At 38.4% G+C, this 14,179-nt stretch overlaps 1 protein-coding gene across 1 annotated transcript in view; it reads right to left on the bottom strand.

Annotated features, from left to right (window-relative positions):
* Positions 1-11,746: 11,746 nt before the first annotated feature.
* The window catches only part of PURB (purine rich element binding protein B), an 88,278-nt gene continuing 85,845 nt past the window's right edge, over positions 11,747-14,179 (bottom strand). Inside the window, exon 4 of the mRNA XM_044659612.1 lies at positions 11,747-14,177. Within this exon, the coding sequence (XP_044515547.1) occupies positions 13,354-14,177 (824 nt within the window). The 3' untranslated portion in view covers positions 11,747-13,353. The remainder of the gene's footprint in view (positions 14,178-14,179) is intronic.

The following is a 14,179-nucleotide window of genomic DNA, read 5'->3' as shown; positions in this document are numbered from 1 at the left end:
AATTTCTTAATGTTTTCTAAAAAATAAATCTCTTAAGAATATAACATTTCACCCCTCTTTATCCGTGATATGGATAAAATCAAGATTTATTTACTCTGTCATTCCCCCCTCTTTTTTTCCCCCTAAAAACCTTAGAAGAATGGCCCTAGCTTTTTGCATCTAATATCTTTTCTTTAATCTCCATGTGGAAATTCTGCAGAATTGTTGGAACCCATTTAGTAACCCCAAAGAGTCAGAAGAGATAAATATATTTCCTCCACCAAACCCTGTCCAAAGTTTATTTGCTCACTTGTCAGTCAAGGTAGCTAAAGAGGAGAGATTCTTTTGTTGATCACTAGATGGCAACCTTCTAGTCACAATTAATAGTGAGTACTTGTAACTCACTGACCCCTCTTTTGTTCTAGGACATCTTTTTGACATTTGGGGAGGAAAGAAGTTCTGTAGTTATAGCCTCATAATGCAACTCTAGCCAATATTTCTGGTTTTGTCTTTTGTTTTTAAGGCCATGATTTTTTTTTTAATTTATTTTTTAAAACCCTTACCTTCTGTCTTTGAGTCCATACTGTATATTGGCTCCAAGGCAGAAGAGTGGTAAGGGCTAGGTGACTTGCCTAGGATCACACAACTTGGAAGTATTTGAGGCCATTTTGGAACCCAGGATCTCCCATCTCCAGGTCTAGAACTCTTTCCATTGAGCCACCTAGCTGTTCCCTCCTAGATATTTTCTGACTCCAAGACCAGCATTCTCTCCATGACACTACTCTGCCATAATGTAGTATTTAAATTTTTATTCTTTTTTTTTTTTAAACCCTTACCTTCCGTCTTGGAGTCAATACTGTGTATTGGCTCCAAGGCAGAAGAGTGGCAAGGGTAGGCAAGGGGGGTCAAGTGACTTGCCCAGGGTCACACAGCTAGTAAGTGTCTGAGGCCAGATTTGAAACTAGGACCTCCTGTCTTTAGGCCTGGCTCTCAATTCACTGAGCTATCCAGCTGCCCCACCATAATTTGTATAAAAGTTGTTTTGTGGATCATAGGATGTCAGGACTGTAGAGCAGTAGCAATGGAGACCTGCCAAGGGAGCTCCAGGAATGCAATTCTGACAGCAACAATCACTAAGACCAAAATGCATGAGTCTGAGTGTGTGATCTGTGGATTTAAGGAAAATTAAAATGCAAGAATGTTGGGGAAACAATGAATGTTTTAGTTCAGTATCTCATTAAGTAAATCAGTGTATCTTCTTCCATATATTTATATACATATTAACATTTAGCTAAGGAAGAACTCCCTCACAAAAATTTTCAATTTTAAAAGATACCACAAAGGTTTAAACCTTATTTTTCAAGAAACAGGAATTATATTCTGTTTCAGTATTTTACTCCACTGTTCTTTGAGGAAAATCCCAGTTCAATAATCATTTTATAGTTTTGCTACATGAACAGAAAAATACAAATAGCAGTCTTTCTTTGCTGTGATTATGGCCATCAAAAAGAAGCCTTTATGGCTAATATGAGGATTGAATGGTAAGTAGCAGTTGTCATTGATGTGACTGTGATCTCACCACTTGCCTCCCAATGGAGACAATATGGCCAAGTGTAAAGTATACCAACTGAGGGCCCGAGTTCAAATCCCAGCTCTACCACCAAATATCTGGGTAACCTTGGGCTAATAATAACCTCCCAGGGCTTCTTTTTTTCTTCTTCTTCTTTTTTTAAACCCTTACCTTCTGTCTTGAAAGCAATATTAATTATCGGTTGCAAGAAGAGAGATGAGGGCTAGGCAATTAGAGTTAAGGGACTTGCCAAGGTTCACATAGCTAGGAAGTATCTGAGGTCAGATTTAGATCCAAGACCTCCTGTCTTTAGGTCTGGCTCTTTATCCATCAAGCCACCTAGCTGCTCTAAGCTTCTTTGCATATTTGTAAAATAAAGGGATTCTGGAAAAGATGGCCTCCCACAAAATACTAGAGCAAGAAAGAGCTTTAGCAATTACCTCCTTTTCCTGACAAGGAAATTGATGGTCATAGAAGTTTTATAACTTTCCTAAGATCACACAGCTAGTTGGTGGCACAGTTGGGTCTAGAACCCAAAGTCTGGTGATTTATACCACACTCTTTACAGGCTATTTTGGGAAGGTCTTCTTGTTATATAAACATATGATGTTTATTTATACTTCCCTGTTCCTTTAGTAGCTTCTTATCCAATAGGTGGATAGAGTACAAGACTTAGGAAATTGGAAAGGGCTGAATTTGAATCCTTACAATTACTAGTTATGTGATCCTGGACAAGTTCTTATTTACTTACTAAACCTCTCTGTGCCATCATTTATTTGTAAAATGGGAATAATAACACCTACCTCCCAGGGTGGTTGTGAGAATTAAATAAAGTGCTTTGCAAGCTTTAGCTATTAAAACTAGTTATTATCTATTTTATAACAATCTTTCTAAGAAGAGTCAACATTTCTAAAGCAGTTTAAAGTATTTTGCATATGTCATTTGATTTCCAAATATCATTGTGAGGTAGAAGTACTATTATTATCCCCATTTTACGGAGGAAGAAGCTGAGGTTCAGGTAAGTGAACTGATCTGCCTAAATATCAAGTATTTATCGTGGGATTTGAACCCATCTCTCCAGGTTCAAAAAGTCCACTTTTTCCACCAGACCAATTTAATAGTGTTAGCCAACTGAGTAGCAGAGAATGAATGTTACTATCAAGATTCCCTTTGATGGCCTAAGAAAGGTAAATCCAACACTTGGTCACTTTTGATGTTATCTGTGATTTCATTTGTATGAATACTTCTTTCCCATCTTCTCATCTAGTTTCTTATGCATGTGCTTCAATGAATGCTCTAAAGATCCTTGAAACACTGTAGAGCAAGAAGAGGTCTTAATATTTTTTGGGAAAAAAAACAACTGTCATCCTCTTGTCAGTCTGGTGAAGCCTATCTTCTAAACATAAGGTTTTTAAATGCATAAGATACATAGTGTTCTGTAAATTAGGGACAATAATATCATTTACCTCCCAGGATTGTTATCAAGATAAAATATCTGTAAAGTGCTTCTTTGCAAACCTTAAATTTTCATTTAAATAATTAGGATTGCAAAGGAAGCTAATTACATTGAAAGTTGTTAGAATTTTTTTAAAGTTCATGGATCCCAGGTTAAGAATCCTTTCACTAGGTGTATCATCTGATTTTCTTTATTCCCATCACATTAAGATAGCTTTGTATAAGACAGAGATCACGTTGTAGGCCCTTGGGATGCACATCTTAAAATTAATCATTGACCATGGGATCATTATAAAACTTGATATTTCCCTCCTGGCTGGATAAGTTCTTACCCTTAAAAGGAGTCAATATTCTTTATTTCCCTAGATCTTGAATGCTTTCCTCAAACTTTAATTCAGGAGACAGCTTTTCTTACAGAACCTGAAGCAAACAGAAGCACCAAGATCACTTATAAACTGATGCTCCTGCCCCAAGAACCATTGGCTAAATTTAGACAGCAACTTAGTTGCATCAGTTTCTTACAGAAGTCAAGTACAATCTCCTTTATTATCCACAGTAAGGTGAGTGGTCTAAGAAGCAGGTTGAGATTCAATAGGGGTGCTGCACATAACAAAAACAATTTATCAGTTGCCAAAGGTGAATGTTGGTAGGCATTTTAAAATGCTCTGGATGAATTTGTTTTGGGCTTTTGTGACAATACTGGGAAGATAATCCTGATTAATGTCTAGCTCTTCCCTACCCCCTATGTAAGGGCTACCAGTAGCCCACTTTCCTTGGTCTTATTACTGAAGGACACCTGACAATGTCACTCCTCTGCCCAAGAAGCATCAGAGGCTCTATCACCTCTAAGATAACATAGATGGCATTTAAAGCTTTTACAATCTGGTTCCAACCTCTTTGTGGACCAATTTTACATTCTTCCTCTTCACTTTATTCCAGCCAAACTGGTCTCTTTGTTGCATTCTCTGTAAAACAATATTCTATCTCCCAATGCCATGCTGTTGCCTATAACTATTATGTTCTATCTCCTCTTAGAATTCCCAGCTCCCATCAGGACTCAAGTGCCAACTTATAAATACCGTTTTTTTTTGTTTTTTTTTTTATTCCTTAGGCTGTTGTGCCTCCTCACCCTCCAACATTTTGTATTATATATACATGTATCCTTCAGGCCCCAATCCTAAAACAGGATGTAAACTCTAAAGCCTACTTTCACATTTAGTCCATAAGTCCTTGATACTTATGGAATGGATTTCAATCAGCCAAATTTGCCCATCTTCATCTCATTGCTTATTTAATAAAAAAACTTATCCTGATATTGAGTCAGAAAGGGAACTTGGGTACAAGAATGTCACATTTTGGGGAGGCAGCAATGAACAAGGAATAACTAGCATATTGTCAACACTAAATGATTGTTGACTTGATTCTGGGATGGACTTTTGTTCCATCTTAACGTGGAAAGTTGCAGTCTTAACTTGGTCTTATGGCTTTATTTTCCTTCTTCACAACAATCTTGTAGAATTTGCCCTCAATGCAGAAGTCATGGGGATTGGGAATGGAGATGGAAGAGGGGGTGTCCCATGAGGAAGGGCTTACCCATACAGTCAAATGATCCCAACTGAGTTAACACCCTTCTTGCCCATATCCTTTATTTAACTCTTGTGTTCCAGTAGACTCAATATGCATAGGGATCAAAAGTGTGACAAAGAGTAGTGGTTCCTATTCCCAAAGTGTAAACTTTTCTTGAGGGAACCTGGTATAGGCAGTTATAACTAGCAGTTAGCATAATGCCTATAAACTGAAGGGTTTATAAAAATACTTTGGTTTAGTCTCCTGAGACCACTGAAAATAGGTAAATACAGAGAAGCATAGGAAGATAAGAATTGTAAAGTAGAACCAGAAAAACTATTCACAGTGAAAACAGGATCGGAAAGGGGAAAATGCTGTGTAATTATGAACAAGCTTAGATCCAAAGAATGGAGGAAAACATCTTTGTCTAAATTATATTAGTGAGGGGCTCTGGGGAGTATTGTAAACCATCATGCTAACTGGTTTTGCTAAACTTTTCCTTCCTTTTAAAAAAATCTGCTACAAGGATTTAACTCAAAAGGGTAGTGGAATGGGAAAGATTCTGAAATGTGATGAAAATACCAAAGACATCAATTTTTTACAAATGACAGGATTTAGGAACCAAATGAGTTTAAAGAATAAAAGATGAGATAATCTTGGCAAGGGCCAAAACTTGGGAGACATTAAATGGCCTGTTACTCCAGAATAACTGGGCTGTAAGCCTAAATTTGAATTTACTTTCTCCTTTTGCTTCATCTCTGCTTCCTAGACTTTCATGGGTTTTATAGTAAACCACCAAAAAAAAAACCAACCCCACACCAAAAGTTTACTTATAAGGGCCAGTATGGGCAGACTGTTTCAATTTGGATAAAATCTAGTAAGTCCCATGCCCACCCACTTCCAGCAATCCCTCTATAAATTAAAAGATAATGGTTAATAAGTACCTGAACTATCCCATTGTACTTTCATTAAATCACAGAGACATCAGCACAAAATTGTCATTCACTTTTCCGCATACTTTATTTGTTACAAACATACAATTTTTTAAATATAGACTTGTAAAACTCCATTTGCAAAAATCTGCTATTGTAAGGAGTGCTCACTAGCATGAATTTTTAAACTTTTTCTGGTTGGTTTTGCTAGTTAGCTAGTGGTAAATCCAGGACCTGCCCTTTTACAGACCTGTCTGTAGCTTCTGGCTGTATTCACATTGCTCTTTAAAAGCAGCCCTGCTCGCCTCACAAAGGATAAGAGTCTGAGCTTCACTCTCTAGGCAGCAAGACCAACAGCCAGCTCAGACTCTGCTTTTGAATTGTTTTCAGGGAGATTTTGAATGGGTGCTGCACTTAATGTATCTGTTTGAATTGCGCCATGCAGCTGTGTTTGCTTGTTAAAGTGCATTTCTTTTTTTTTTTTTTTTTTAAATAAAGAGGAATAATCTTATTCTTTAACCAAGGTACTTAAAAAATGAACTTTTTGGTCTCTCAGCAGATATTCCCAAATTGATCCTATCACTACAAGTTTAGTGTTCTATATACATACATTTATAAGGTTGTGGGGGAAATTTTATAAAATTAAAGGTATTGTGTTTCTTATGAAGCAGAAACCAGTTCTGTAATTTCATACATATGAATACACACCTGTTTACAATGCACAAGCATGTGGATATTTACATATGGATCGAAGACATTTAAATTTCAAAATTATATCCCTTTTAGTTGCTGCCCATTTAAACACACAAGTACATCCTGATCAAGAAGCTGTCTCCTGCTCCAAAGAACTTTAAATTTGGATTTAGCTCATTCAGATTATTTCTGCAGATTCTGTTTTGGCAGAGCAACAACTCTAGGATTGGAGTTATGAAGCTCTTCCAAGAGAGGAGGAGGCATGTAGTACATTAGCCGCTGGCAGATGTGGCTGGCAGTTTTACTTGATTGGGAAAGTGAGCTATCTGAGAATTAGAAGGAAAAGAAATGGGCTTTCTTAAATAACCATGAAAGAGTCATCTCTACATAAAGCCCAGAAAGGACAGTAAGAACACCCTAAGAAGCACACCACTAAATGGTAATTATTGATGCTGGCCATTCCATTGCAAACTAACACATTGTATTGCTAACATAACAAGCAGGGCAAGTGAAAAGATTTACACCCTGCTTTGACTCAAGAATTCTATTTAGCTTTTCAAGAATGGAACAGATTCTAAGTTCAGGGAGCAATACTCTGAATACTTCAAAGGGAACTTTTATCACAAAGGAGTGATAAGTAGGAGAGAGCTGGGTACTGGATGACCTTTAAGTTAAAAATTAACCCCCTCCCAATGTTCTATGATATAAATGTGTTTATGTAAATTCCCCCTCCCCAAATTCCTCTTTAGGTTCTGCCCAAGTTGTATTTATGAAAGATAAAGAAAAAATACATTATTCCCCATTTTTCTGCCTTAGAAATTCTTATGATAATGCTGTGAGAAATAGATTGGACTTAATTTGCTTTGAAGGATTAGCCTATCTAATTTAGCAAAAGGGACGTGGCAGAGCCTGGGAGAAAAATGAATTTACTTCTTACCTTTTTTAAAAGGCTATTGAATTTTGCATTGAACATCTCTACTTCCACTTTATACTACTGTTAATTAACATTTGAGATTCCACTTAAAATTAAAAGGCATAATGAACTCTCCATGTCAACAAATGTCATTAATAGGAAAAAGAAAACCAATTATACAAAAATCTTATTTTATCTAAAAATTTCACCATACTTTTACCAGTCCTTTTACTAAAATCACTAATAGGATAAAATGAAGAGATTTAAAGTTTCCTCTCCTTTTCCTTCCTCCATCCATCCTCCAGTGGAGGCACTAATGAAGCAGTCAAATAACCAAAAGGCTGGAAGAGAGAAGTAAAGGGCTGGCACAGGCTGCCAACAGGAAAATCAGGCCCTGAATAACTGAGTTGGTTGAATTATGGAATTTATTTTTTTTTAAAGAGCAATATAAATAACAATTTTTAGATAAATGGCTGAAAAAGCTATTTTTGGTTTGAAGTTACATAGATTGTAAGTAAAAAAAAAAATGATTTGCTTTTGTTCCCTACCATTTCTTCATGAAATATACAGGAAAATAGTACAAGCCTTTAGACAAGGGGCACAGACAGTATTTGGGAATTGTGTTAAAAGTTTAAAATTCTACATGTTGGAACCTTAATTTTGAGTTTGAAGAATTAGACCTTATTTTGTGGAAGGTGAGTCATCTAAACCTTTAAGTAATAAAACTGAGTCTGGTGCCAAAGATTAAGGAAGGTGGGCGTTAATTAAGTATAATTTAGCAAAGAACACCACACCCCAAAACACAAGAAATTTCAAGAACATTCAGGAATCTAACTTTTGGGGGCTAGGATTTTATATATTTGTTCAAATATAAAGAGTTATAATTAGGTATTTTAAAGTTCTTGCTTGGGGCTAAAAACCCCAAACAACCCCAAAATATGTTATTTTCTCTCTACCTTTAGTCTGGCTTTAAGATAAGTGTGCTTTTTGTCCCTTTCTTTTAAAAATAAAAACCAAGCAACTCCACTACTACTTGATGGAAGAATTAACTTATCAGGAAGACAGCTAATTGACTTACAGTACTCTAAAAATCAACCCTGACAACTGATAGTCTCAATTTCTACAGAGCAACAACTTTAATGCTGCTATTGACAGCAAAAAAAGAGTTACCTTAAGGCTCAAGGGAAAGTAACTTATTAAGTTGTGAACACAGGATTGGTTATTACTGCATTCACTGGAAGATAGCAAATGCTTTCAGGACCAATACAAACTTTCTTAACATTAGCAAAGATTTCCACTTTACCAAAAGACACAAAGTCAGAACAATCATCTTAATTAGCAGATTTAGGGGAGCCTGAGAAGCCACGGTCCACATAACACAAATAATCCATGTATTTACGTGACCAAAAGTGCTTTGCCTTTGAGAAAATATACAAGGGTTAAAATGGAAATATACAATGTGAAAATTTTTTGATACTTTCAAGCCATAGAAGTATCAGACTCCAGTAGAAAGTGGGAAAAGAGCAACAAGATGGAGGCTCTGCTGCCTGGAACAGGCCAGATATATGTGAGCTTTAAGGTATTCTAAAATAAAATTGTTTTGCCAGTAACCAGTGGGGTTTTACACCACTATGTTTTAAAACCTGAGATTGGACATCAAAGCAGTAACACTTTGATATTCATCAGAACAATTCTGACAGTCCCTAAAAACAACAGACAATTGAATGTAATTAATACCTAAATGAACACAAAAACATTTTATTTTTTCCTGATCAAAAGGAGACCTACCACAAAAATATTAGAGAATTATGACTCCCAGCAAATGAGTCATTTTTTACATAGGCAAAAAACAAGTCTCTTCCCCTTCTCACTGATCAAGGCCACACTATTTTCAAATGAATATCTACTGAGAGATTAGTTGTGCATTTGATAAAGTACCATAATCTGGTTAAAAATAAAAACAAAACTTACAGTTAAGAATACTTATGTGCATGAGCTATACACTCAAGCTTCCCCCTAAATTCATTAACTGCCACTCTCTAAAGAGCAAGGTAGATGGAAATGAAGTCACTTTTTAATACCTTGTGTAGATCATTCTACATCTTTGTAACTTTGGGGAAAGGTCACATTTAACAAGTCATCTTCAGCTATTACAATGCCTGAAGTGTGCAGTCATTAACAGACCACTCAATATGAGGGCATTATTGTAACCAGCCTTTTTTGCCCATTACCCTGCACATTTTCAAATAAAAAACAGGATAAATGTAGTTTGGTTTTTTTGGGAGGAACCTGAAGCCCAAATCTCTTAAAAGACCTGTAATTTGCTGCAAAGTGATCCATAGGTAACAAACAAAGCAGGAGGTTTTAAAGACTGCCTGAATCCACAGACCCTCAGAATCATTCTGTATTAATTATAAAAATTGAGTTGACTAGTAGCTATGTATATATTATAGCTACAGTCACTTATGCCACCTACATGCCTCAAATATTTACATAGGGTGTCTGGTTTTTTGGTTTGGTTTGTTTTTTTTTTGTTTTTGTTTTTTTTTTTGGTGCCATACAGACTTTTTTTTTTGTACAGCAGATGCATTGACATGTTTGCAGACTGGAATTGTCATTCCATTGGCTGAATGATGAATATAGACAATAGAAATCAAGAATATAAGGACATACTGATAACATTTTTGTTCTTTTGCTTTTGTTGCTAATATTCTGTTTCTAATTCATGTAAGCTGCACTAAAACTCCACACTGAAAACATGCTGAGAAAACAATGTGAGGAACAAACCTTTCTTCATTTGAAAAGATGTGGTAATTCTGAGTGTGTGAATACTGAGATGCTCAATGAAATTAAAAAATACAAGTGCTTATAGCACTGGTAAAAAAAAGACAACAACCAGGTTTGTTTCCCACACAGTAGTTAGTACAATGCTGTTTTCTCTCCAACTAAATTTAACAAAGATCATAGGCTTCAATAAACAAATATTTATGAATGGTCCTTAGAAGCATCTTCTTGATTAACAGCCATAAATAATAACAAAAAATTTCCAAAAGTGTAGTCCCTATAATTTACAGACTTCTATTGTCCCAGGGGACAGGAATGACGATCAGTGAACAATTAACCCATACCCTTCTGTTGCTAGAATGGATCCCAGTCTTCCTGCAGTAGGAAGAAAGGCCATGAACCACCCCCTGTGGGGAAAATCAAATCCTCAAGACTTAAAAACCCACCATGGTGACATTTAACTAGTCTTATCCAGGCAGGCCAGTTTTAATATAAATTACTTCTTCCAACACATAGCTTATGCATTCTTTGCTCCTATTTTTGGAGGATTCTCAGATTGATTACTAAAGATTTTTTGCACGACACATCACTGTTATATGGTCAAATGACTAAGAGAAAATTTCTCTGGTTACCAAAGCTGATGCCGTATATGGTAGTGTTCTTGGCATACACTCTATATATGCCTCTGTCCACTTCCACATACTTCCTATGCAGCTAATTATAGCTTAATAGCCACGGGTAGAGGATTGTGAAGACCCTGTCAGTTCTACAGAGTAGAAAAGCAAGGCTAGTTACTGCAATTCAGCCAAAAAAAAAAAAACCCACAACAAAAAACAAAAACAAAAAAACAACCCCTTGAAAAGGAGAGGTACTGCACCTTTGCAAAATCGAATTGGCTCACAGCAGCTGAGCAACACGATCACCACTGAAGCAACAAAACAAGTTGGTCTATACAAGAATTGTATATGGTTTGAAAATGAAAAAGTTACAGCAATATACACTAATGGCTGCAACCTTAATTTTCATTGCTGCCTCAAATTTTGGAAATGACTTAAAGCAGTTTTCTGCAACCCTAAAGCTGTTCTATTCAAACATTATTTTGGGACTTGTTCTCCGCAGCAAAGAACTAAACACACTCAAACAAAATACAAAGGTAAATACAGCAGGACATTATTGAAAACAGCTGCCTTGTAGTACAAAATACAGTACAAGAATACGGATGTAATTAAAACATCAAAAAATACTATTGCTCCCATACAATTTAGGAAACATTCTTTGCAACGGAGAAAAATTAAAAAACAAAAACTTTTTTAAAAAAATCTTTTTAAAAAGTCTATTGTGGATGATGGGAAGAGAGAATTTGTTTTAAAAGGGCTTAAGTACATGTTTGTGGCTCTTGTACTTTTAACCTGTGATTATCAATATTCTGGATAATCCAATTTTTTTAAATAGCCAAAATTGCATGCAAAATATCTTCTCCCTCCCTCTCAGCCACAAATGCATAAGAATGACCTTTTGTATATTCCTAATTTTCCAATAAATACAAAACAAAGAGTATAGATTGAGTAATACCAAAATAAGGTAATAAAAAGGGTATGCAATAAATTAAAAAGGCAGCTCAAATAAAGGGCAGGCATGCAGTTAAAAAATACTAAGAAGATTGTGGAGGTGGGGTTACCTGCCTCCTGTATGAGAAGGTCTTGCACAAGTAATACCTGAAAACTTTGGAATGAACAGTTTAGATCCCATTCAGTTCAAAGTTACCTAGGATACATTAACATTTCTAGAAATACCTTTTTTGAAGGGGATAGGATTGACGTGATTAGTTAAAAACCATTTTATAGAGAGAATCCATTTAAAATATAGAAGAGGTGATCCTTGAAAACCCCAACTTTTATTCTTGAAAGACAGCTAAGATGAACTGGCAGAAGCCAGTTTATGTTGAAATTTCAAGATGGTATAAAAAAGCTTTCAGGGTATAGTCAGCTTATTCATTTTCACTTCAGCTCCTTTTAGTGATGGATTTCAGCTTCCATAGGGCCTGCTGCTCTGAATCATCCATCCATCATGTGCCAACTTTGATTGTGAGGTACTGATAAAATGGATCAAGTTCTCCTTTAAAAATTCTTGTAAAAGAATAACTGATGCTGGAAATTCTGGACCTGAGGATGTTGTTATTTGAACAAGTCCATAGAGTAAACTGAAGGTAAATGGAGGCTTCAGTTTTGTTCATTTCCAACTTTTGTATGGATGTCAGTCATTCTTTCAAAGCTCAGGCTTGTAGCCACATGTTTCTTTTTGCTGATATCATGCAAGTTATGGTTTAAAATCCAGTCAGCCATTGGATGGAATTGCTGAATTATCTACTATTCACAGGCTTACACTTTTGGAGCCATAGGAAAGCTGGCTCTCATTTCTTCATACCTAAGCCATTTCTTTATAATAACCTCCATATTTGGAGAGAAGGGGAAGAACTTTAGTGAGTAGCAACCAATCCACTCAAACAGTTTTCCTTGTGCTTTATGCCTGATTTCTTCTTATGCAACCCCCCCTCCCCAATATAAAAATGTCCATTAAAATCTTCAGAAACCTTGCCAACTTCAAAACTATTTTAGTAATGGATTCCAGTTCAAACACTGATATCTCCATCAGTTTGCATGGGGGAAGGGGGTAAATTCTGCAAAGAAAAAGACAATAGACATTGGTCCAGGTTCCTTCCAAAACCTTATTTTAAAATCCAAATTGGTTTCCATATTTTCCCCCAAGAGCTTTTGAATTTTAATTTCTGCCCAGTAAGTCCATGATTATTATGTATCTTTAAATTTGTATTTCCCTTTATGGACCTGCACCTTTGGAAATGGGTAACTTGCCTCTCTCCCTTATCTTCATGGACTTAAGCAAAGATTTAGACACCAAGATGCTGGTTTCAAAGAAGGTGAAGGGATTCCACACTGAATGGGGGTGGGGGGTAACGGGAAGAATTATAGAACCGATTTAAGCAGGCCAGGAACAGCAACTCAAAATCAAATATCCTTGGGTGGGTGCTCTGGGCAATTTAAACTCGTTTCTACCTCCAGGTCAAAGGCCAGCGAGGATGTAATCTTGGATGAAGTTGATAGCTCAGGTGGGTGAAAGGGGGGGCGGGGTTGAGGCTATTTCTCTCAGGTGAGAAGAAGAGATTTCTCCTCACCTCTCAGGTCGGTGTCAGCTCCTTTAAACTTGCCGCTCTCTTCTAGTTGTCCACAAGTTTCCGGGTGGTTATTTCTTTAATTAGAATTGCTTGTTATTTTCTTGTTGGTTTGTTTCTCTGGGGGCCTCCCCTTCGCTCCATTTCTAGGCCCCAGCTACACGGGGTGAGTGGGAAGGGGATCATTCCAGCGGGTAGGGATTTCTGGGCGGGGGCAGGGGTGTTGCGGTTCAGAGGGGGGTAGGGGTACTGGTTAGGGGAGGCTGCCCCAGCTTCAGTCGTCATCTACATCCTCACCCTCGGACTCGTCCCCGGCGCCGCCCCGGCGCTCGTACAGCTTGTCGCGCTGCCTCTCCTGGATCTCCTTCATCTCGTCGGCGTAGCGGCAGAAGGCGCCTCCGAACTTGCCCCACGCCTTGAAGGGCACGGTGATGGCGTTGCGGTAGGATGGCTTCACCTCGCTCACCCGCAGAAACACGCCGTACTTGTTGCAGCCCACGTCGAAGAAGAAACGCTTAGAGTCCACCGTGATGGACGTGCCTTCGGGCAGCTCCCCGTAGCCGGGTCCGCCGCTCAGCTCGTCATCGTCTCCGCCGTAGTCGTCAATGAGCTTAGCGAGCGCGTCTCGAAACTCGATGAGGCCTTGCGCGGGCAGCGCGATGGTCTGGCCGCTCGGCAGGCCTCCTCCCCCGGGCCCTGGCCCGCCTCCACCGCCGAAGCCGCCGCCCGCGCCGGGCCCGCGGTTGATGGTCTGGCGGATGCGCAGGAAGCGGCCGCGCTGATTCTCCTTGAGGTCCAGGTAGTACTTGCGGTTCTCCCGCACGAGGAACTCACTCTTAAGCGCCCGCCGGGGCCCGCCGCCGTCCTCGGCGCCCGCTGCTGCTGCGGCCGCCGCGATCTGCTCGGGGCTGCTGGGCCCCAGCTGCGCGTAGTGCTCGATGAAGTCGCCCAGGTAGTCTCGAAACTCGGCGGCTACGGCCATAGAAAGCGTGAGGCGACTCTTGGAGCCGCCCGCTCCCACCTCGGCAATCTTCAGGAAGCGGCCCTTGGCGTTCTGCTTCACGTCCAAGTAGAAGCGCTTGTTCTGGATGTCCAGCCGC

The sequence above is a fragment of the Gracilinanus agilis genome, chromosome 2, assembly GCF_016433145.1.
Source record: "Gracilinanus agilis isolate LMUSP501 chromosome 2, AgileGrace, whole genome shotgun sequence".
Taxonomy (NCBI): Eukaryota; Metazoa; Chordata; class Mammalia; order Didelphimorphia; family Didelphidae; genus Gracilinanus; species Gracilinanus agilis.
The sequence above is the reverse complement of the archived record's forward strand: the minus strand, read 5'-3'. Positions and strand labels throughout refer to the sequence as shown.